This window comes from Rhea pennata, chromosome 31, assembly GCF_028389875.1.
Source record: "Rhea pennata isolate bPtePen1 chromosome 31, bPtePen1.pri, whole genome shotgun sequence".
Lineage (NCBI taxonomy): Eukaryota > Metazoa > Chordata > Aves > Rheiformes > Rheidae > Rhea > Rhea pennata.
In genome coordinates this window covers 3,004,316-3,026,057 of record NC_084693.1, presented here as the reverse complement: position 1 = coordinate 3,026,057, position 21,742 = coordinate 3,004,316, and the positions used below count along the sequence as shown (strand labels likewise).

The 21,742-nt window shown below is 71.2% G+C and overlaps 4 protein-coding genes across 7 annotated transcripts; 2 read left to right on the top strand and 2 right to left on the bottom strand.

Moving 5' to 3' along the window:
• The first annotated feature begins 198 nt into the window (after nt 1-198).
• Nucleotides 199-4,329, top strand: PPOX (protoporphyrinogen oxidase). Its single transcript, XM_062598155.1, has 12 exons — nt 199-324; nt 1,165-1,299; nt 1,939-2,054; nt 2,126-2,258; nt 2,371-2,515; nt 2,747-2,937; nt 3,021-3,081; nt 3,173-3,291; nt 3,381-3,494; nt 3,566-3,715; nt 3,812-3,854; nt 3,927-4,329. Exons 1-12 carry the CDS (start codon nt 238-240, stop codon nt 4,061-4,063), a joined length of 1,431 nt encoding a protein of 476 aa, XP_062454139.1. The 5' UTR covers nt 199-237; the 3' UTR covers nt 4,064-4,329.
• Nucleotides 4,232-9,399, bottom strand: B4GALT3 (beta-1,4-galactosyltransferase 3). Of its 4 annotated transcripts, none has more exons than XM_062598157.1 (8): nt 9,342-9,399; nt 8,022-8,138; nt 7,577-7,879; nt 6,529-6,764; nt 6,228-6,418; nt 5,934-6,056; nt 5,317-5,421; nt 4,232-5,243 (listed from the first exon to the last, which is right to left on the bottom strand). In XM_062598157.1, the coding sequence occupies exons 3-8, from the start codon at nt 7,830-7,832 to the stop codon at nt 4,784-4,786; spliced, it is 1,371 nt and encodes a 456-aa protein (XP_062454141.1). In that variant the 5' UTR covers nt 7,833-7,879; nt 8,022-8,138; nt 9,342-9,399; the 3' UTR covers nt 4,232-4,783. The 4 variants fall into 4 exon arrangements, with proteins under 4 accessions (XP_062454141.1, XP_062454140.1, XP_062454143.1 ...); XM_062598156.1 differs by lacking the exon at nt 9,342-9,399 and adding an exon at nt 9,051-9,159; XM_062598159.1 differs by lacking the exon at nt 9,342-9,399 and adding an exon at nt 8,822-8,939.
• A 302-nt stretch (nt 9,400-9,701) lies between these two features.
• On the top strand, nt 9,702-13,097 carry LOC134152502 (palmitoyltransferase ZDHHC3-like). Its single transcript, XM_062597931.1, has 9 exons — nt 9,702-9,836; nt 10,343-10,431; nt 10,558-10,631; nt 10,900-11,012; nt 11,255-11,316; nt 11,714-11,834; nt 12,064-12,136; nt 12,245-12,374; nt 12,513-13,097. Exons 1-9 carry the CDS (start codon nt 9,703-9,705, stop codon nt 12,602-12,604), a joined length of 888 nt encoding a protein of 295 aa, XP_062453915.1. The 5' UTR covers nt 9,702; the 3' UTR covers nt 12,605-13,097.
• Nucleotides 13,098-13,591: 494 nt separating this feature from the next.
• ADAMTS4 (ADAM metallopeptidase with thrombospondin type 1 motif 4) lies at nt 13,592-18,634 on the bottom strand. Its single transcript, XM_062597631.1, has 9 exons — nt 18,431-18,634; nt 17,490-17,813; nt 16,397-16,529; nt 16,130-16,300; nt 15,760-16,046; nt 15,459-15,645; nt 15,065-15,240; nt 14,794-14,969; nt 13,592-14,684 (listed from the first exon to the last, which is right to left on the bottom strand). Exons 1-9 carry the CDS (start codon nt 18,632-18,634, stop codon nt 14,276-14,278), a joined length of 2,067 nt encoding a protein of 688 aa, XP_062453615.1. The 3' UTR covers nt 13,592-14,275.
• Nucleotides 18,635-21,742: the final 3,108 nt, after the last annotated feature.

Genomic DNA, 21,742 nt, shown 5'->3' with positions numbered 1-21,742 from the left:
GGGAGCAGGGGGCGGGGCCATGGTGGGGGCGGGCGCGGGCGCGCCGCCGTTCCCCGCTGCCCTTTGGCCCTGCGCGGCCGCCGTCCGGGCGATCGCAGCGCTTGTCCATCAGAGCGGAGGCGAGTTCCGATTGGCGCGGAGCGCCTTGGTCCCGCCCCCTACCTCTGCCATGGCGGGGGCGGGGCCGGGCGGGCGCGGCGCGGGGCGGGCACCCGGCTCCGGCCGCCCGGCTGCCCCATGCCGCGGACGGTGGCTGTCGTCGGCGGGGGCATCAGCGGCCTGGCCGCCTGCTACCACCTGGCTCGCAGCCCCCAGGCGCCCAAGGTGGAGCGGGGGGGCGGCGGGGGCCTGGGGAGACCCGCGGGGTGGCCGTGGTGGCCCCGGGGAGACCCGCGGGGTGGTTGTGGTGCCACCGGGGTGGCCCTGGTGGCCCTGGGGAGACCCGCGGGGTGGTTGTGGTGCCCCCGGGGGGGCCTGGTGGCCCCGGGGAGACCCGCGGGGTGGTTGTGGTGCCCCCGGGGTGGCCATGGTCCCTGGGGTGGAGTGGCCGTGGTGTCTCCCTGGGGTGGCCCTGGTGGTCCTAGTGAGACCCGCAGGGTGGTTGTGGTGGCCCTGGTGGCCCTAGTGAGACCCGCAGGGTGGCCGTGGTGAGACCCGCAGGGGGGTTGTGGTGCCCCCGGGGTGGCCGTGGTCCCTGGGGTGGAGTGGCCGTGGTGTCTCCCTGGGGTGGCCGTGGTGGCCCTGGTGAGACCCGCAGGGTGGTTGTGGTGCCCCCGGGGTGGCCGTGGTCCCTGGGGTGGAGTGGCCATGGTGTCTCCCTGAGGTCGCTGTGGTCCCTGGGGTGGCCGTGGTGGCCCTGGTGAGACCCTCAGGGTGGTTGTGGCGCCCCCGGGGTGGCCCTGGTGTCTCCCCCTGTGCTCCCCCAAGGGTGGTATCCAGCGTGGCCATGATCCCCTGGGTGCCCTGGTTTCTCCCTGCGGTGGCCCTCATGTCCCCAAAGCGGCTGCGCTCATCACGGCGGCCCCCGCAGTGGCTGCGGTCACTTGAGCGGCCACAGCATCGCCAGGGCATTCTCAGAGTAGCCGCGGTGTCCCCAGAGTGGCTGCGGGGTCCCCGGGGTGCCTCCGGCATCCCGGGGTGGCCCTGGCAGCTGCTCCCGTCCAGGTAGTGCTGCTGGAAGCCAGCGCCCGCGTGGGCGGGTGGCTCCAGTCCACCCGCACCGAGGATGGGGCCCTGTTCGAGCATGGACCCCGGGGCATCCGCCCTGCGGGTGTCGTGGGCAGGGACACGCTGCACATGGTAGGGGGCTCCTGGGTCGTGCGCGCGCACGTGTGTGTGTGGGGGGGGTCTCTGTGGCAGGAAAGGTGCTGGGTGCCGGAGCACAGGGGGGCCCTGGGGGGCTGGATGCACGGTACCAGCATTGGTGGGGAGTGGGAGGGGGGAATCCTTGGGGCTGGGTGCAGGATGCCAAGAGTCAGGGGAGTCTTTGGGTGTAATGTGCTGGGGAGGGGGGTGTCCCTGGGGCAGGGTACTGGGGGTCAGGGCAGTCCGTGGGGCTGGGCACAGGGTGCTGGAGGTCCATGGGTGCATGGGTGGAGGGCGTTGGGACCCTGGGTGTCTCTGGGGGTGGGTGGAGGGAGCTGAGGGTGTCAGGAGGTGCCCGGGGATGGGGTCTCTGGGGCAGAGTACTGGGGGTCAGGGCAGTCCCTGGGACTGGGTGCAGGGTGCTGGGGGTCCCTGGGTGCTGTATACCTCAGAGGGGTGCATGGGTGCAGAGTGCCAGGGCCTAGGAGGTACCTGGGGGGGGCGCAGGGTGCTGGGGTTGAAGCTACTCCAGGGGGCAGATCCCACCCCCTCAGCAGCACCCAAGCCCCACTCTGGACTCTAGGGTTCTCATGGGTGCCGTGCCGGGACCCATCCGGCCCACGTTCCTCGCAGGTCTCCGAGCTCGGCCTCGAACGTGACGTCCTGCCCGTCCCCGGGGACCACCCGGCCTCCAGGAACCGCTTCCTCTACGTGCGCGGGGCTCTGCACAAGCTGCCCTCCGGCCTCGGGTAGGTGCTCGGCAGCGGTGCCACCCTGCGAGGCCAGGCCAGCTCCTGGGCTCACCTTGGCGTCCTGGCAGGGGACTTCTCCGGCCGGTGCCGCCCTTCTCGCGGGCCCTATTTTGGAGCGGCCTGCAGGACCTGCTGGCACCCGCCGGCACCCAGCCCGATGAGACCGTGCACGCCTTCGTCCAGCGGCGCTTCGGCGAGGAGGTGGGGGCCTGCGTAGGGCGATAGCGCCGGCGGCTTATCAAGGCCCCGCAGCAAGGCAGAGGGGCCCGCGGGGCCGGGCGGGGACCGTCCTCAGCCTGCTGCGTCCCCGCAGGTGGCCGACATCGCCGTGGACAGCTTGTGCCGAGGGGTGTTCGCCGGGGACTGCCGGGCGCTGAGCGTGCGCTCGTGCTTCCCCCCGCTCTTCGAGGCCGAGCAGCGCCGGCGCTCTGTCCTCCTGGGGCTGCTGCTGGGCCGAGGTGAGACCCGGCGCGCGGGGATCTGGGGGGACACGTTGGCGTCGCCGGCTGCGGCACGTGGGCACCGTGGCAGTGCCACCCCCAGGGGACACCTCAGTACCGTTACCTGTGGCGCGCGGACGTGCTTGCACCGCTACCACGGTGCGCAGGGATCCGGGGCGGCCGCCCCAACGCGACCGCCGACTCCGGGCGGCGGCACGCGGCTACCAAACTGGCCTCTCCGTGCCGCAGGGAAAAACCCCGGGGCCGAGTCGGCGCTGAGCCGGCGGGCGCGGGCCGAGCGCTGGAGCCAGTGGTCGCTGCGGGGTGGCATGGAGAGCCTGGCCGAGGCGTTGGCCGCCTTCCTGCGCCAACGCGGCGTGGAGCTGCGCTGCCGCGCGCCCCTGCGGCGCCTGCAGCGGGAGCCCGGCGGCGGCTGGCAGGTAAGAGCCCCGCGGCGGGCGTCCCCTCCCCGGTGCGGGAGGGCTGCTCTCATGCCTCCTTCCCCCCCACCCCGCCGACCCAGCTCGTCCTGACGGATGGCACCGTGACAGCCGACCACGTGGTGAGCGCCATCCCGGCTGCAGGTAGGGCCGTAGAGGGGCCCGGACGCCTGGGTCCGTCCCCCGCGCGGCGAAAGGCAGGGGGGAACCTGCCTGACGTCTCTGGTGTTTCCAGCCCTGGCCGAGGCGCTCCCCGCCGAGGCCGAGCCGCTCGCCCGGGAGCTGCGGCACATCCCCGCTGTGACGGTGGCCGTGGTGAACCTGCAGTACGAGGGCACCGAGCTGCCCGTCACGGTGAGGCTGGAGCCCGGGCTGCGCCGGCACCTGCAGGGTGGGCTCCGTGCTGCGTGTCGCCGGGCTCACCGCTCATGCTTCCCGCCCAGGGCTTTGGGCACCTGGTGCCCTCGTCCGAAGACAGCTCCGTGCTGGGCATCGTCTACGACTCGGTGGCCTTCCCGGAGCACGACCGCCCGGGTGCCGCCTCGCTGCGGCTGACGGTGAGCGAGGCCGGCGCGGGGCGAGGTGGGGAGGCCGGGCTGCCGGCGGGGGCCTCACACCGGTGCCGTAGGTGATGCTGGGAGGCGCCTGGTTCGCGCAGAGCTTCGGGGACCCTGCGGCTGCGGCGCCGGCCCTGCTGCTGCGCCGGGCGCAGGACGCCGTGCGGGCGCACTTGGGCCTCGAGGCTGCCCCGTCCCGCTCCATCGTCAAGGTGCACGAGGTGGGTGAGAGCACCCGCCAGCGCGGGCCGCCTCCGAGACGCCGGGGGCGACGGCTCCGAGATGGGATCCGGGCTTACCCGCTGCTCCCTCCGCAGGCTTGCATCCCCCAGTACACGCTGGGCCACTGGCGCCGCACAGGTAAGGCCAGGGGCCGTGGCGTGGCGCTGCCGCCGCCGCCGCAGGGGCTCCGACCTCCCCGTCTCCCCGCAGAGAGCATCGGCCGGTACCTGACGGAACGGGGGCTGCCGCTGAGTGTCGTCGGGGCGTCCTACGCCGGCGTCTCCGTCAACGACTGCATCGCCAGCGCCAAGGCGGCCGTGAGCCGGCTCCTGGGGCAGCCGTGCTGAGCTGGGACCGGCCTCCCCGAGGCACCTGGCTGGGGCACCCATCCCTGCTCCCCTCCTGCTGTGACGCCTGCGTCCCCGAGGGGCGGCAGAGCCAGGCTGAGGCTGCCTAAGCCCAGCTCTCCCCTCTCCCACCACCGACCAGTCCAGCAGCTGTAGGACAAGTTTTTTTTTCTTTTTTTTTTAATTGAAAAACCCTTAGAAAGGTCCAGGGAGCCGCTCATAAATAGAATAAATAACCACACGCTGGCAGCAGAGCCGGCAACTGGCTTGAGGCACGCGCGCCCTGGCCACAGGCCTCGGGAAGAGTGGGGCCAGACCAGCCTCCCAGGCCCCGGTTCGCCTGCACGCACCCGGCAGCGTGTCGCCCCATGGCGAGGCGTGGGGCACAGCGCCCCCCCAATAGTCCCAGGCAGCCGCCACGGCTTCGACGCCAGCTCGACCTCCCCCTGCGCAGTCCCAGGCACCAGCCCCCGTTGCCAGCAGCTTTCCCCCGGGGCAAACGGGGGTCCCTCGTTTTGGGGGGGGGTCCCTCCTTGACACCAGGAAGAGCTGGTTCGCAGCAAGCAAGTCTTTGTTAAGGGGGGGGGGGGTCCAGTGACAGCCGTCGGCTAGCGGGAGCCCTGCGGCAAGCTCTGGTTCCCCCCCTTTGTGGGAACGGCCCCTTCTCTTGCCGCAGCCAAGCTGGCATCGACCCCCGCCACGGCTGGTGCAGGGTCCGGGTCAGACTTGCCCTTTCTGAAAGCTTCTGGGCTGCGCTGGCTGGCTCCCAGTGCGGGGGGGGGCGTTGACTTTCGCTCCGTTGGCATCGCCCTGGGTGCTATTAGCCACTGCGCCGCTCCCAGGCCGGCGCGTGGGGCCCGTGGGCCCTGGAGACACTCGTGGGGCCAAGGCCTGGCCGAGCACGTTGGGCAGATACAGCCCCTGGGTCCCCCATCCCATCGTGGCGCGGGGCAGCTTGCGCAGCATCTCCTGCCTGAAGAGGCTGGAGCTGCTCTGGTACCTCTGCCCCTCGTGGCCGGGCGCGAGCCCCTTGCGGCCCTGGCCGGCGCGCGGGTCCGTCCCGATGTCCACTGTGAGGTTGGTGTAGAGCGGGTGCAGGTGCTTGGCCAGCAGCGTGTACGTGAGGGAGTTCATCCCGTCCTGCGTCCACATGCGCTGGGTGCGGATCAGCAGGTCAAACCTGGAGGGAAGGGAGAGCGTCAGCGCGCGGCCCCCGCGGCTGCCCCAGGCGCCTCCGAGCCGCGGCCCCTGACCTGTGCGGGTTCTCCTCGTTGCCCTTGTCGCTCTTGTGCTTCACCATCTTGTAGTGGCCGATGGAGATGGGCGGGCGGGCGATCTTCATGCCGGCCAGGCGCACCCTGCGGGACAGGCCGCCTCGCGTCACGGCGGCGTCCCGCCGCGCGCCCGCGACCGTCGAGCGCTGCTCCAGGCAGCTAGGGCATCGCCTGCGTCCCACCTGCCTGCCTCTGCCACCCTCGAGCACAGCAGCGACCGCACCCATATGTCCGTTCCGTGCGGGAACGCGGCGCGAGAGCCTTCCAGGACGCTGGAGCGGCGCCGGACGCCGCCTTTCCCGGCGCCATTGCCCTGAGGACCTACCTGAGCAGTCGGTGCCTCCTAGCAGGACACGGACATGCAGCGTGTCCCGAGAGCACGGGGTGAGAGAAGAGAGACGTGGTGAGGGGCTGGAGGGGCAGCCGGGAGGGACGGGGCAGTGCCAAGCCAGCAGGAGGAAGCCCCTCAGCCCAAGGGGAACCCCGAGGGACAAGAAGGGACGGGGAAGGGCAGCCTGCCACCGCACAAGCTTGCCGCCACGGAGGCCCACATGCACAGGCAGCCAGCAGCACGCGGAGGCCTTGCGGCACCTCACCTGGTAGCAATGTCATCGTCCTCACCACCCCACCCCCAGTATTCGTTGGGGAAACCGTTGATCTTCATGTACTGGTCGGGGGTGAGAGCTGAGACTCCCCCGAAGTACTGTGGGTACGGCAGGCTGGGGAGAGAGCGGAGAGCCGCTGAGCACGGGGCTCCTGTCCCGCAGAAGAGGGGGTCCAGAGGCGGCCACGGCAAGCAGGAAGACGGAGGTGATGGGACCGGCGCTCTCGCCTCCCCGTGTGCCCGCATCCCACGGCGCGCAGGCAGCAGAGGGGCCGTACCCGCTCACCTGTAGCCGAATTTGTTCATGGCAACGGAGACGTGCTTGGGGTTCCAGGGGTCGCACGTGTAGAGGTTGTGGTCGTTCTCGGGGATGAGGTCAACGTCGTGGAGAAAGAGACAGTCCCACTCCTCGTCCTTGAGCGCCTCCTTCACCCCCACGTTCAGCAGCTTGGCTCGGTTGAAGGTGGAGTTTCCCGCCTGCGAAGGAAAGTAGCCAGATGTGGGCCAGTGTCGGCCAAAACCCAGCGCCTGCTCGAGCCCCCGGTGCCCGCTCGAGACCCAGCGGGTGGCCAAGGAGCCTGGCTCACCTGGTGCACCACGTAGATGCCATACTGGAGCTGCTGGCGCTGCAGGAAGGGGTGCAGGTAGTAGAGCAGGTGGCCCAGGTGGGTCTCGCGGTTGCGGTGCGGGATGATGATGGCCGTGCGGGACCGGGACTCACAGGTGGAGGGTTGGTAACGGCCGCCCTCGCTCACAGCCGGGTTCTTCACCTGGATCTGCTCTAGCGTGGGCACCCGGCTGAAACTCACCGTCAATGGGCCGACTGCGTGAGAGGACGCGCAGAGGGCTGGCACCAACGCTCAGCAATCGGCACCCACGCGCGCACGGCGCCACCCCCAGCGCCCCGGACACGACGTCCCGCGCGTGCTGTCCCCCTCGCCTGCAGCGTGCTTCCAGGGGTGGCAGCAGGTGAGGACACCCCAAGGTTACGCGAGCTCCCAGAGCCTCCCGGGGTGGCGTTTCACCAGAAAGAGCAGAGACGATGGCAGAGCTTCGCGCCGGGGTGGGCTTTCCCAAACCAGCTGGCACCCCGAAATCGCCCTGAGCTTCACACCTTGTTCCTAGGCAGCTGACCCGGCCCTTCCTGCCAAACCTGTTCTTCCAGGCCAGCAGCCAGCCCTTTCCCGGACTCCTCCAGGGGTTTTGTCACCCATCCGGCAAGTGCTTTCTCCGCTCCGCCTGCTCCAAAAAGAGCGGGGCAGGTCCAGAGAGCTGCAGGCAAGTCGGCACCGCCTGGGAGGGTCTCGCCAAGGTATCGCTAACGTGCCAGAGCACACAGAGCACGCCAGAGGGTGCAGAGGTGAGGTCAGGCAAAGTCCAACAACTCAGGCCAAAAGCTCCCTCCGCTCAGAGCCATGCTGAGGGCATCACGGTAACCTTCAGGCTCCGAGAGCTGCAGTAGCTCCGGTTTGGCCACTGCAGCACCGTTTTTCCCAAGAGAACAAAGCGAGCACGTGTGTGTGTGTGTGTGTGTGTGTGTGTGTGTGTGTGTGTGTGTGTCCACCCCGTTTTTTGCGACAGCAGCCAGCAAGCTGGTTGCTCCCCTTCACCCACCCCCCCTGCGCCCCCACTCACTGAGGTAGGGCGAGCGCTCGGGGCAGTAGGGCAGAGGCTGCGCAGGGTCGCTGCGGAGAGGCTCCCGCGGCAGGAGGCGGCTCAGGTTGGCGTAGATGTCGTGGGTGCGGGAGTAGTCGAAGACGGGGCTGGTTTCACGCCCGAAGATGGAGGTGAGGTTGCGGAAGCCGCCCAGCGAGAAGTAGGCCATGAAAGCGAACTGGAAGCCGATGAGCAGGGCCAGGGTGCAGGGCCGGTCGAGCAGGCGCCGCAGCATGGTGGCCGGAGACAGCGGCGCGGCACGGGGCGCCGAAGCAGCTCTACCTGCCGGGGCGGCAACCGCGAGCGGGTGAGCGCGGCGCTCGCAGGAGGGCGTCCCGTCCCCCCATCCCAACCCCGCCGCGACGCCGCAGGGGCGCGAGCCGCTCCGCGAAGCCCGGAAGCCGCGGCGTGCCCCCGGCCTTGCCTCCTCGGTCCTCGCTGCGCGGCACCGGTCACCGGGGCGCGAGGCGGTTCGTGGCTGCTGCGGTGGGAAGGCTGCATGGCGCTGCGCCGGCGGGCGTGCCGTATCCGAGCGGGAACGCTGCGGGAGAGCGGGGAGAGAGCGTCAGGCCTAGGGGGAGCCGGGGCACGGCACGGTCCCGCGGGGAGGGATTCGGCCACCTCCAGTCCGGTTCCCTGGCCCGGCTTCGACCCCGCGGTGGCTCCGGCCCCGATCCTAGGGGCTGGATCCCAGGGGGGCTCCAGCCCCGATCCCGGGGATGAGTGGGGGCCCTGGCCCCAATCCTGGGGGGCTCCAGCCCCGATCCCGGAGATGAGTGGGGGCCCTGGCCCCAATCCTGGGGGGCTCCAGCCCCGATCCTGGGGATGAGTGGAGGCTCCGGCCCCGATCCTGGGGGGCTCCAGCCCCGATCCCGGGGATGAGTGGAGGCTCCGGCCCCGATCCTGGGGGGCTCCGGCCCCGATCCCGGAGAAGCTCCGGCCCCGATCCCGGGGATGAGTGCTGGCTCCGGCCCCGATCCTGGGGGGCTCCGGCCCCGATCCCGGGGATGAGTGCTGGCTCCAGCCCCGATCCTGGGGGGCTCCGGCCCTGATCCAGGGGGGCTCCGGCCCCGATCCCGGGGGGGCGAGTGGAGGCTCCGGCCCCGATCCCGGGGGGGCGAGTGGAGGCTCCGGCCCCGATCCCGGGGGTAGGTGGCGGGGGAGGGGGTGGTGACACGACTCCAGCCCCGATCCCGGTTGGGGTGAGGGGACTCCGGCCCCTACCGCAGCCCCAGCGCCGGCTGGGGGGTTCCCGGCTCCGATTCCTGCCCTCCCCCGCCCCGGGGGGCTCCTCCGGCGCCGCCCCCGGCCGCCTCGCCAAGGAGCGCGGGGCTCCCCGCGGGGCCGCTCTCCCGGGGCCGAGGCAGCTCCCAGCACCGGGCAGGGCGTTCGCGCCGCCGGGGCCGGGCCCGTTCCGCCGCCGCTGCCCGGGCGGCGGCCGCGGCGCCGGTACCTGCTCGCGGCGGCTGCCTCAGCCCCGCCCTGCCGCCGCCGCCGCCGCCATCTCGGAACGGAGCGGGCGTGGGCGGGGCGCGGTGACGTCGAGGGGCGGAGTGACGTGACGAGGGCGGAGTGACGTCGCCTAGCGGAGGGGGCGGCCCTTTCCCTTAAAGGGGCCGCTTGGCAGCCGCTGCCGCCCTCGCGCGGGTCCTGCAGGCAGAGGGCGGCAGGAGGCGGGACGCGGGGCCCTGGGGGAGCCAAGATGGGGAGGGGACGCGGGTCCCCAAGGCCGGGGGCCACTCACGGCTCGAGCAGGTCACCGGGAGGGAGGGGACAGCCACGCGCCGGGGGCCCGGGCGCCAGGAAGGGGCGTGGCCATCGGAGGTCCGCCCCGGGCGGCAGGAGGGGGCGTGGCCATCGGGGGGCCGCCCCTGGGGGGGAGGGGGAAATGCACGTCCCGAACAAGCCCCGCCCCCCGCGCCCCGTCACCGCGGCAACGGCCCAAGCGCACCCCTCCTCCTCCGGTCGCCCTTCCGCGCGTCGGCCCCGCCTCTCCCCGGTGATGTCAGCGCGGCCGGGCGCTCCGATTGGGCGCGGCGCGCGAGCCGGAAGGGGCGGGGCGGGGCGGGGCGGGGCTGCGCGCGGCGGCGGCGGCGGCGGCGGCCATGGCGGCGGCGCCGGGCCGGTGCGGGCGGGACCCGTGCGGCGCGCTGTGCCTGCTGCTCACCTACCTGAGCGTGGGCTACGCCGACTACGTGGTGCTCACCCACGTCCTGCTGCAGCCCGGCTTCCGGGGCAGGTAGCGCGGGCGGCGGGGGGCCTACCGGGGGCGCAGCGTGCGCCGCCGCCCCGGGGATACCGGCGCCGGGGGCGTCCGGCTTCCCTGCCCGGGGTCTGCTTCGGGGACCGGAGTGGTGGCGGGGGGGGGGGACCGGCGCCGGAGGGTCGCAGGGGGGGAGATGGCGGGGGGGGGATCCGGGAGGGGGCGCGGGGGGCCACGGCGGCCACCGGGCCCGTGGGTGCCCGGAACCGGAGGGGGCCTGGGGAGGCCACGTCGGTCCTGGCTTGTGCAGCGCTTGTCGCTGCGTCCCCTTTCCACGGTGCCCGTCACGCATGCGTGTGTGTCCTCTCCTTGCTCACGCGGTGCCTGTCACCCGTGTCCCCACGCGTGTCACACGCACGCGTGTCCCTGCATCGCAGCCCAGCCGGCACCCTGGGGTGCTGGGCTCCGTGGCGACAGGCGCATGGGCCTTTGGGGGGGGGGGAAGGGGGCTGCTCCGAGCGCTCGCGCTCTCCTTGCCGCAGCCTGTGGTGCCCCTTCCACGCCGTGGCCTTCAACCTCGTCGTCTTCCTGCTGCTGGCCTGCCACGCGCGCGCCGTCCTCGCCGACCCCGGTGAGCGCCGCCGTCCTCTCCCGTCGCCTGCCCGGCTTCCCCCTACCCCGGGCTGCTGGGGAGGGCTCGCTGCAGCCCCTCGCGCCGCGGCAGGGCTCTCATGGTCCCGTGTGCCCCCCCCCCCAGGCGTGGTTCCCCTCCCCGCCACCGCCATCGACTTCTCGGACCTGCGCAGCGGCGCCCAGCGGAAGGCCGAGCGGGTGAGTCTCCCTGGGAGGGTGCAAAGGTGGCGGCTCAGCAGGGGTTAGCCTGGCGTGCCCGCGCTCGGCTGCCCCGGGAGCCGCGGGGTGCCGTCGCCGAGCCGGCAGAGCGCTGGGTGCGACGTCCGTCCGCTCTTCTCGCGCTGCGTTCAGCCCCTGCGGTTTGTCCGCTGGGTTTAACGCCCTGTCCCCTGGGGCTCCGCGCCGTCCCCGACCCCGGCGGCTGCGCCTCTGCCCCTGCTCAGAGCTCTTGTCTCTTCTGCCGCAGAGCAATGAGGACTGGACGGTGTGCAACCGCTGCGAGACGTACCGCCCGCCCCGCGCCCACCACTGCCGCGTCTGCCACCGCTGCGTGCGCCGCATGGACCACCACTGTCCCTGGTAGGTGCCAGCTGCCCCGTGGGTGCTGCCAGCCCCCGCAGCAGAGCCCTTGCATCACGCTGCGGCTTGCGGCAGAGACCTGTGGGTGCAGCTGGGTCCGCAGGGTCTTGTTCTTGCCCCGTGAGACCTTAAGGGTGTCTTAGGGAGGGGGCTGGGGATGGTGAGGCCTGTTCTGCTCTGCGCTGTGGGCTGGTTACCGCTTGCACACCTGTTGTGCTGCCTGTTTGTCTGTCTGCCTGTAGGATTAACAACTGTGTTGGAGAGTTAAACCAGAAATACTTCATCCAGTTCCTCTTCTATACTGGTAAGTGGTGTTTTTTTTTTCTTGGAGGGGAGGGCACAGACACAGTCCTTGCGTGGGGTAGCCGAACTCCTGGGTCCCGTGGCCGGGCTCTGCAGTTGTGGCTTGGTGTCTGCGGCCGCAAGGAGCGGGCTGCCTGGAGGGTTGAGCACGGGGCTGGGTAGCGTCAACCCCTCTGGATGACATGGTGAGGAGGGAGGTTTTCCTGGGGCTCTGGACTGCTCCAGCGGAGAAGGGGCGGTCCTGGCACTGCCCATGGCCTATTGGGGTCCCAAAGGGGACACATTGGTGTCCCCAGCCCTGTGGCAGCAGGCTCCACCCCTGCTTGGTCCCTGGGACGTGCGGTGTGGGTCGGGAGGAGGTGTTTGCCGCCCGTGCCCTCATTCTTGCTCTGTGCCAGGGCTGGCCAGTCTCTACGCCGTGGGGCTGGTGCTGGCTGCCTGGCTGTGGCCGACAGACAGGAGTGCAGCGGGGACGGTGGCGGCAGTGGGAAGAGACGTCCCCAACAACCGGGTCCGGACGTGAGTGTGGGGCACTGCGGGGTCGTGCGCGTCCTCTCCGCAGAGGAGCTTATGTCAGGCGGGGGAGGAGAGGATCCAGCGCCGCGGCGCTGTGGCGGGACGCCTGGGTCCCAGCCCCAGGCAGCAGCCGTGGGTCCTGGACACCAGCTACGCCGCTGGGACCAGCCCTGGGCTGCCCCACGTCGGCTCTGGCCCTTGCCCTAGTGCTGATCTGCTGCCGTCTTCCTAGAGCTCACTGCGTCGTCCTGCTGGTGGAGTCCGTCCTCTTCGGGGCGTTCGTCACCGTCATATTTTACGACCAGGTGAGTTGGGGAGCGAGGCGGGCTCGGAGGCGCTGGGGGGAGCGCCGGCAGGAGCTTGAGGGACGGCCGCGAGCGCGTGACATCCCCCGTCCCCCTCTCGCCCCCCAGGTCACGTCGATCATCACGGACGAGACCCCCCTGGAGCAGCTCCGCAACCGGGTGCTGAAGGAGGCGAATCGGGACGTGGCGCACAGCCGGAAACCCAAGCTCGCGCTGCTGCGGGAGGTGTTCGGCAGAGGTGCGTGCCAGGGTGTAGGGGGCTCAGGACTTTCCCCCCGTGGCTGTGCCCCGTCCCGGGATGCCAAGGCGGGAATAGCCCAGAGCAGAGACTTGGCAACGCTGAGGCGTCTGCTCCCGTTTCCCCCTCCTTTTCCAGGCTTTGTGATCTGCTGGTTTTTCCCGTGGAACTGCAGCGCCCCGTCGGGCACGGGCGCCGCTTACAGCTACCTGCCCGACTACGACGTGTGAGCTCTGCGCGCCCGTCGGCTGGTGTAGCTGGAGGGGGACGCTCTTAACGCGGCGCCGGCGGCTTCGCGGGGCTGCTGCGGTCGGGTCGCAGAGCCTGCAGCGAGGGTCGCTATGGGGCTCTGCCCCCTCTGGGCCTGCTAGCGTGAGCCCTGGGCCCACCGCCGGGCAACAGTCTGCAGCACCGAGGCTGCCCAGAGCCGCTGCGCCGGGCACGTGGGCGCTCGGACCCCGTCCTGCTGGTTCTGGCATGGCAGGCACCCAAGCCTGGATTGCCGGCAGGTGCTGCTGGGTACCCAGGAAAAGGGTTTGCTGCTCTGGGACATCTCTGGGGCTCTCAAGGGCAGGCTAGTAGCGAGGCTCGGGCACTGCGTACCCCCAGCTCCTGCTGCCCAGAGCTCCGCAGCCCCCCGTGCAATGTCTGGGGACGGGCACAGACCCGCGGCTGCCGGGAAGGGCTGTGCCCAGCCGGGAGGAAGCACCCAATAAAGTCCCTTGCCAGGGAAGACTGGTGGTTGCCCTGTGTTGTTGGTGCAGGGGATCAGCGGCTGGCACCCGCTTCTTGGAGCGCCCTGACGCCCTGGGCGAGCACAGGGGTGCTCCGGAGGCTGGGTCACTCCCATAGGGTTGCTCAGTTGGCACCGGGTTGTGGCAACTGGGGTAGAGACCTGGCTGTGCTGAGGTGGCCGCTGCCCCAGGAGCCAGATCGGCCCTTTCACCACATCCCAAGGGCCACGCTGCCACCTTAGATGCGGCCAAGTCCGGAGACGCTGTGAAAACATGGCCTGCCAGGCTCAGCGCTTGCCCGGACGCCTGGGTCCCACGGGATGCACTCGGCAGCACCCTAAGGCTGTGGGTGGATTAGCAGAGGGTTAACGCAGGCTGCAGCTGCTGGGCTCCAGCTGCGCGCGGGGGGCCAGCCCTACGCTCCCGGTGCCAGGCTGTGCCCCGGCACGACGGCGCCAACGACCACAAACCACACGCGCGGGCTCCATAAATAGCTTTAAATAATCGTGCGCGATTCTGCTGCAAACCCCGGGCGCGGAGGAGAGGCCGCAGCTCTCGGACGGAGTGGGGAAAAGGCGCCCGCGGACTCGCCCGGGCCCTGCCTGCGGCTTTGGGGCGTCCTGTAATAAATTATAGCTCAAATAGCTGCGCTGCGCGTGAAGGCCGGAGCCGGCAGCAACCTGGCACCAGCCTGGGGCGATGCCGGTGGGGTGACAGCGGTGCGGAGGGGACCCTGAGACCTGCCCAGGGGAGGACACCCCATCCAGGGAGAACACCTCGGTTTTGCTGCCCACCCCCCCGCAGGAGAGGTGCCCCGCTTTGGCAGAGGGCCACCGGGGAGTGGGGGGACGCGGCCGGAGAGAGGGGGCTGAGGTAGACACGGTTATGCTGCGTGTCGTGGCTCGTCCCACGCGTGGCCCGAGCCCGGCGGGGCTCAGGCGGCGCCGAGGGAGCCGCCCGCCGCTGCGCCGCGAGTGATGCCCCCGCTCCCAGCGAGCAATAAATAACCAAATAAATAGGTGCTTCAGTGCAACGGGGCTGACGGTCCCGCCCGGGGCCGCGCCGGGTCGGTCGGTCCCGGACACCGAGGGCGTCCGCTAGAGCCACGGCCTCACGCCGGCCCGGCTCGCGGAGGCGCCATTAGCCTGCTCTGAGGTTTCCCCGGGGCTACTTGGAGCGTCGGCGGCTCTTCAAGATCTCCAGGATCTCGGCTTTCTGCTTCTCCCACGCCGGCGACGGGTGTTTCTTTGCCCGGGGCACGAAGAAGCTGTATTTGAGCCGTGGCGCCCGCTGCTCATTCACCACCAAGGCCTGCAGCACCAGCGGCTGCTGCAGCGGCCCGCGGCCGGCCAGCGTCTCCACGGTCTTGGTGGCCCCGCTGTAGCGCAACGTGACGCCGCCGGCCAGCTTGACGTCCGTCTCCGACGGCACCAAGACGTAGTTGCCGTTCAGGAGGGAGGCGCCGTCCGGCCGCCGCAGCGCCAGGAAAACGTCCTCGCCGCCCGCCGCCGAGATCTGCCGGACGAGGACGTGCGTGGCTCCCGCCGGGATGGTGACCACGTCGTTGTAGCCGTAGCTGGAAGGAAGAGAAGGGGTCGGACGGAGCCAAGGGTGCGCGGGGCAGCCGGCGGCACCGGAGCCGCGCCACCCACGGGCGCCCTCTCCGCAGCCGTCCAAGCCCTTACCGGGCTTTGGCGAAGGAGCCGTAGACCTTGGTGCAGCTGGAGCCGTCACCGCCGCACTTCATGCACTTATCGAACTTCTTTTTGGAGCCGATGACGCGGTCGCAGCCGGCGGGGATGCAGCGGCCCTGCACGCACACCGAGGTGCTCTCGGGGGAGCAGGGCGTCCCGTCGGCCACCTGCGAGCACGGCGCGGCGTGAGCACCCGGCCCGGCCCCGTCGGGGCAGCCCGGGGCGCCCGCCCACCCGTGGGTGGTGGAGGCACGGCGCTCACCCTCGGCTCCAGCACGTGGTAGTAGCCCAGCGCCTCCGACTGACAGGTCAGCTTGCACTGGTCCTTCTCGGCGACGCCGCTGTAGCGCGGCACCCAGTCCATGGGTGCCGGGAAGCCCTTGAAGAGGTCAGAGCGGTAGTTGTAGGCGGCGCATTGCTGTTCCCGGAAGGTGAGAGCTGCGGGAGACAGGGGAGGAGGCACCAGTCAGCGCTCGGGAAGACCCCAAAATCCCTCTGCAGCCTCCTGATCTCCACGGCTCAGGCTGGTTTTCCCACCGAAGCCGTGTCCCGCGCCCCCTCCGGCGTGCGAGGGTTAAGACACGCCGGCGTTTGGAAGGGGGGGGGGGAGGACCCCGCGCCGCCAGCCCCTCGCCCGCCTCCCCATCCCCACTCACGGGTGGTCCCGGGACAGGCGTCCACGTTGCAGGAGCGGAACTGGACCCGTTTGCCCTCGCAGTACTTGCCGCCGTTGCGGGGCGCTGGCTTGTCGCAGGCCCGCCGGGAAAAGCGCACGCCGCCGCCGCAGCTCCTCGAGCACTCGCCCCACGGGCCCCAGGACCCCCAGGCGCCGTGCACGGGCGTCTGCGGGCGAGAGCGAACCGGGCGGCGTCAGGAAACCCCAGCTCGCCGCGGCTGCCTGCCCCCCCCCCTCCCTTCCCCACCGCCCCGGCCTCGACCCCCGCCGGCGCCACTCACATCGAAAGCCTTCGCGGCGCCCCGGCTCACGCACAGCCCGTTGCGGCAGATCTTGCCGGAGCCGCACGGCGTGCCGTCGGCCCACGGGAAGTGCTTGGTCTGGCACAGCGAGCGCCCGTTGACGTGGCCGGTGCACCAGAGCGAAGCGCAGGGAGGTTGCGGGCTGGGGCAGTGACGCGATTCGAGACCGAAAGCGAGCTGGCACTGCCGGTCGGCGTCGTACTCGCTGCCCGGCAGCGCCGAAGGCAACCGCAACCACTCCGGAGGCTTGTCCAGGAGGCAGCGACCTGCGGAGGCGGCGGAGAGGCCGTCAGGCTTCCCGGGAGCGAGCGGCGCGCCGCCGGCGCGGCTCTCCTCCCCGCCGTCCTACCGTGCCCGTTGTCCAAGAAATCGGTGATGAAGCGAGCGCTGCAAGGGGACCACGTCTCGTCGGGGTCCACGGAGGACATCACCGGGGCCATCATGCGGCGCGAGGAGCCCGAGCGGCGGTTCAGCTCCTCGCAAGCCTTGGAGTCGTCGTGCAGCATGTTGAAGACGTGGCCTGGGACGGCGCGAAGGTTCGATCCGGGGGCCCCCCGCGCCGGCACCGGCGGCGCGGCGCCTCGCCCTCCCCGCCCCTTCCTCCCCGCGGCCTCACCGAGCTCGTGGGCGGCCGTGAAGGCCGCCTGCAGCCCGTCGTCCTCCACGATGGAGCAGCTCCGCGCGGGGTTGCAGACGGTGCCCACGTCGGCCATGCCCAGCGTGTTGCAGGTGGCCGCGCCGCACAGGTCCTGGTTGGGGGGGGGGGACACAACGCCGCGGCTCAGTGGTGGGGCAGGATGGGGGGTGCCCTGCCAGAAGCCCCCCGCCAGCACCCAGGGGTGTCTAGGGACCCCATCCAGCATCTAAATGTCTTAGGGGTCACCCAGGAATCCAGCCAGCACCCAAACACCTTTGGACACGTCTCGTAGATCCCAACCAGCATCATGATGCCTCCCTCCACGCCACACCCCAGCCAGCACCCTACAGCCCTGGGACACATCGCAAGGGATCCCAACCAGCACCCAAACACCCTGCAACAGGGATCCAGCCAACACCCAATGGGCCCATAGGGGCCACCTAGAGAATTCAGCCAGCACCACACCACCCTGAGACTCATCCCAGGAGACCCCAGCCAGCACCCAAACTCCATAGGGGCCACCCAGAGAATTCAGCCAGCACCACACCACCCTGAGACTCATCCCAGGAGACCCCAGCCAGCACCCAAACTCCACAGGGGCCACCCAGAGACCCCAGCCAGCACCACAGCACGCTGGGACACATCCCAGGAGACCCCAGCCAGCACCCAAACTCCACAGGGGCCACCCAGAGACCTCAGCCAGCACCACACCACCCAGAGACTCATCCCAGGAGACCCCAACCAGCACCCAAACTCCACAGGGGCCACCCAGAGACCCCAGCCAGCACCACACCACCCAGAGACACATCCCAGGAGACCCCAGCCAGCACCCAAACTCCACAGGGGCCACCCAGAGACCCCAACCAGCACCACACCACCCAGAGACACATCCCAGGAGATCCCAGCCAGCACCCAAACCCCATAGGGGCCACCCAGAGACCCCAGCCAGCACCACAGCACCCTGGGACACACCCCAGGAGCCCTCCAACCAGCAGCCCACCATGCCATACATGCACCCCCCTTCAATCCAGACCCACTGAGTCCCCATCACCTGACCCCCCCCATCACCCACCTGCCGGGTGAAGAGGATAGCTGTGTCGAAGTGCAGGGGACTGTCCTCGTCGGGGTCGTTGAGGTCCTTCTGCCACTCGCAGAAGTTGCGCAGCATCTCGGCGGCGTTGGAGGTGACGGGGGGCCCCGGGGTGCCCTCGCCCAGCACCACCAGCCGCGTCACCAGCAGCTCCACGGGGTTCGCCAGGCTGGCGTGCCGGAAGGCCTTGGCGGCGCCGGCCATCACCGTGAGCAGGTAGTGCTTGAGCCCCGCGCCGTGGAAGCGGGCCATCGACTCGTCGGCCACCACCAGCGTTTCCACGTAGCGCGGCACCGAGGCGAAGCGCTGCCGGGGGGCACGCGGGGCGCTGGGGGAGGGCGGCGCGGGCACGGCGCCAGCCCGCCTCAGCCCCTTCCCCTTCCCCATTGCCGTAGCCGTCCTTGCCGGTGGCCTCCAGGCACCGGGCCACCGCGCGCTGTTGTCCCTTGTCACTGTGCCAGCTCAAAGCTGGTCACCCCCCATCACCCCATCACCCCATGCCGGCATCTTCTGGTGTCCCCTGTCACCACACCAGCCCTGCCAGTGTCCCCCTCCCCCCCAACTTCACGACCCTTGGGGCTCATGCCAGCCCCCACCAGTGTCACTTGTCACTGAGCCAGCGTCCCCCGCCACCCTCGGGCCTCCAAGCGGGGTCCTGGGCGGCAGGGTGCAGCGGGGGGACCCCAGCCCGGTGCCCCACCGTGCCCGGTCCTACCCCGGGGGGCCTGGCCGCCCCCCCGGGGCAGCGGCCCGGCGCTGGGCAGGAGCCGGCGACTCATCCCGGGGCTCCGTCTTATCCCAGCCCGGTCCGTGCCAGCCCGGTTCAGCCCACTCAAGTCCGTGCCAGCGCCGTTCATCCCATCCCGTCCCGGTTCAGCCCGTCTCGGTTCATCCCGGCCCGGTTCGGCCCGGCCCGGCCGTACCTTGGTTCTCCTCGGAGCCGGCGGCAGCGGCGGCAGCGGCAGCAGCGGCGGCGGCGGCGCCGTCACGGGACACTCGGGCGCGGCCGCTTGGCGGAGCTCGACGGCCCCGGGCGCGGCGGCGGCGGCGGCGGCGGCGGCGGGAGCGCGCGGCCACGCGAGACGGCAGCACGCGGCGGCCACGAGCGCCAGGAGCGCGCGGCGCATGGCCCGGGCACGGCGGGGCCCGGGAGCCGCTGCGACGCTGCTGCCGCCGCCGCCGCCCCCGGCGCCTTTTAACGAGCTCGACGGCGGCGGCGGCGGCGGCTACGGCGACGGGGCGGCCCCCGGGCCGGAACGGGGCAGCCCCGCGGCGGGAGGATCCCGCGCTGGCCGCGGGCCCGGCCGTGACACTGCCCGCCCCCGCCGCGGGGACCTTTCCGGGAAGGAGCGGCCGCGGCGCGGGGCGGGGGGGGTGGGAACGGGGGGGGGGGGGGGGGAGCTTGGGAACGGGGGGAGCCTGGGAACGGGGACGGGGGGAGGGGGGGTCCCGGGAGCGTGTTCCCCCCCCCCCCAGCCCCCTGCGCTCACTGTCGCCCGCCCCGCAGCACCCACTGCCGCCTGCTGCCCAGACCCCACCGATTGCCCCTCTGCCGCCGCTACCCCCTCTCCCCCGCCGCTGCCCCACCCCGCTGCGCCCTCATTAACCCTACAGCCCCCCGTTAACCCCGCTGCCCCTGTTAACCCCGCTGCCCCATTCTGTCCTCTCCAGCCCTCCTCATCGCTCCCCATCGCTCCATCTCTCCCCATTCCCATCTCTCCATCCATCCCCATCCCTCCCCATTCCCATCCCTCCATCTCTCCCCATTCCCATCTCTCCATCCATCCCCATCCCTCCCCATTCCCATCCCTCCATCCCTCCCCATTCCCTTCTCTCCATCCATCCCTATCCCCATCCCCATCCCCCCATCCGCATCCATCCCCGTCCCTCCCCATTCCCATTCCCATCCCTCCCCATTCCCATCGCTCCATCGCTCCCTGTCACCCCGGCCCCCTCCCCGTGTCCGCTCTTCCCGGCAAGCCGGCAGCGCCATGGTGTGTCACCGCGCTAAGTCACCGCCGCCTGTCCCCCACCCCAGGGCCCTTCCGCCTCCGGCTTTGGCCAGCCGGGAGCTTGGCATCGCCGGAGGAAAACCCGGAGCGAGGCAGGACATGGGCCGTATCCTGCTTCCGCCCTGCTCGTAAAGGGGGGTCAGGACCCTTCCTGCCTCACCGCGCAGGCCCCAGCACCCATCCGGCGCTGCTGGCACCCGCCATCCTGCCCGGCACCCCGGCCCAGCTCGGGGTGCCCTGCGCCCCTCAAGGCAGACAGGGACCTGGAGCTGGAGGAGACATCGCTGGAGCCGGCTGGGACATGGGTGCCGACCGCGCCGTCCCCAGCAGAACAAAAGGGTGACGCGGTCCCGGACAAAGGGTGCCAGTGACACCGGGTGCGGTGGCACAAAGGGCCTCTGTGCCCCCCCTGCCCCCCCAAACACATACACACACATTCTGGGGTGGGCAGTGCCCTGGCCTGGCTTGAGGCTCTCTGCGTGCCATGGGTGCTGATGGGTGCTGCCTGTACCCTGTCCCCTGGGGGTGGGGTTGGGAGGGGGGGAACAGGCTCGTCCTCGCTGTGGCATGGCCGCGTCGGGGCCAGCGCGGCGGTGCCAGGGTTCTTGAGCGCTCTGCATCACCCACCAGTGATGTGGGGACTCTAGAGCATCCCGGGCTCCTGCACACCCAGGGGTGCCGGCCCAGGAGCTCGGAGACCTTGGAGCATCCCGCGCTCCCATGCACCCAGGGGTGCCAGCCCAGGAACTCGGTGACCATGGAGCATCCCAGGCTCCCATGCACCCGGGGTGCCATCCGGGGAGCTCGGTGACCTTGGAGCATCCCCAGCTCCCCATGCACCCAGGGGTGCCATCCAGGGAACTCGGTGACCCTGGAGCATCCCAGGCTCCCATGCACCCAGGGGTGCCGGTTCCGGAGCTTGGTGACTTTGCAGCTCCCAGTTCCCGTGGATCCAGGGGTGTCGGTTCGGGAAATCGGTGAACTTGGAGCATCCTGGATTCCCACGCACCCAGGGTGCCGACCCAGGGACTGGGTGACCCTGAGGCTGACGCACACCCCCCCCCCCCGGGGCGACCCTGGCTCGGGTGTCCCCGGGCCGAGCTCCAGCTGCGCCAGGCAGCGAGATCAGGCCAGGAGCTGGGAAGTCCGGAATTGCCAGAGGAGGGAGGGGGGGTGCAGAGAGCGGGTCGGGACCGCCGAGGCCGCCGGCTCCCGGGAGCGGTGGGAGCACAGCTGGGAGCCATCGGCCAGCGCCGGCCCTGCCCGGGGCAGCGGGCGCCCGGCCCGGGACTGGCGCCCGGTTTTGGGGGGGGGGGAGAGAAGGGGGGACCGTGACGTGGGGCACCAGCGGCTGCTGACGTCACCCGCTCTCGGGCACACGGCGCGGTGACGCCAGCGGGACCGCGGTGGGGGGGGGGGGGGGATGACTGTGCCGGTCCCTGGGGACGCCAGGAGGGGACACGGCGTGCAAAGGGGGCGGCTGTGGCCAGGCCTGGGGACCTCGGGGTGGGGGGGAGCCGGAGCCCTGGCACCCATGGGACACCCCAGTGTCCAGCACCCCCCAGAGCCCATGGGGCACCCCAATACTCAGCACCCCCCCCAGCACCGACATGGCACCCCATTAACCAGCACCCCCATGGCACCCCAGTCTCCAGCCTCCTCCAGCACCCACGTGGGACCCCAATGCCCAGCACCCCCACCCAGCACCCATGAAGCACCCCAACGTGCAGCACCCACATGGCACGCTGCCTCGGCAGCCCCCGGGGTGGCCACAGGCTGTGGTGAGGGGAGACCGGGTGTCACAGGATGGGGACACGGGATGGGAACGGCCACCGTCGGTGCCGGGTGCCAGGTGGCATCTGCACGGAGGTGCTGGGTGGCACCTGGCGTCGGGCCGGGTCCATCCCCGGCCAGGGTCAGAGAACTGGGGTCCCTTGGGGGCTGCCTTGGGGGCTGGGCTTAGCACCCATGGGTCCCAGGGGGTCCGTGCCCACAGCTCCCACTGCCCGTGGGTCCCAGGGGCTCAGCACCCGTGGGTCCCTGGCTCCCAGTGCCTGTGGGTCCCAGGAGCACAGCACCCATGGGTCCTGGGGGGTCCATGCCCACAGCTCCCACTGCTCATGGGTCCTGGGGGCTCAGCACCCATGGGTCCCGGGGGGTCCGTGCACATGGCTCCCACTATTCATGGGTCCCAGGGGCTCAGCACCCATGAGTCCTGGGGGG

Bases quoted from the DNA above. Each gene is read 5' to 3' on its own strand.
- PPOX (XM_062598155.1), top strand. From the start codon at position 238: ATGCCGCGGACGGTGGCTGTCGTCGGCGGGGGCATCAGCGGCCTGGCC. The intron at 325-1,164 runs GTGGAGCGGGGG...GCTCCCGTCCAG, and splicing joins GCAGCCCCCAGGCGCCCAAG to GTAGTGCTGCTGGAAGCCAG. The intron at 1,300-1,938 runs GTAGGGGGCTCC...CGTTCCTCGCAG, and splicing joins GCAGGGACACGCTGCACATG to GTCTCCGAGCTCGGCCTCGA.
- B4GALT3 (XM_062598157.1), bottom strand. From the start codon at position 7,832: ATGCTGCGGCGCCTGCTCGACCGGCCCTGCACCCTGGCCCTGCTCATC. The intron at 6,765-7,576 runs GTGAGTGGGGGC...CCTCTCACGCAG, and splicing joins CGAGCGCTCGCCCTACCTCA to TCGGCCCATTGACGGTGAGT. The intron at 6,419-6,528 runs GTGAGCCAGGCT...TTTCCTTCGCAG, and splicing joins GCATCTACGTGGTGCACCAG to GCGGGAAACTCCACCTTCAA.
- LOC134152502 (XM_062597931.1), top strand. From the start codon at position 9,703: ATGGCGGCGGCGCCGGGCCGGTGCGGGCGGGACCCGTGCGGCGCGCTG. The intron at 9,837-10,342 runs GTAGCGCGGGCG...TCCTTGCCGCAG, and splicing joins CAGCCCGGCTTCCGGGGCAG to CCTGTGGTGCCCCTTCCACG. The intron at 10,432-10,557 runs GTGAGCGCCGCC...CCCCCCCCCCAG, and splicing joins CGCCGTCCTCGCCGACCCCG to GCGTGGTTCCCCTCCCCGCC.
- ADAMTS4 (XM_062597631.1), bottom strand. From the start codon at position 18,634: ATGCGCCGCGCGCTCCTGGCGCTCGTGGCCGCCGCGTGCTGCCGTCTC. The intron at 16,047-16,129 runs GTAGGACGGCGG...CCGCCTCCGCAG, and splicing joins TTTCTTGGACAACGGGCACG to GTCGCTGCCTCCTGGACAAG. The intron at 15,241-15,458 runs GTGAGTGGGGAT...TGTCTCCCGCAG, and splicing joins CGCCTGTCCCGGGACCACCC to CTCTCACCTTCCGGGAACAG.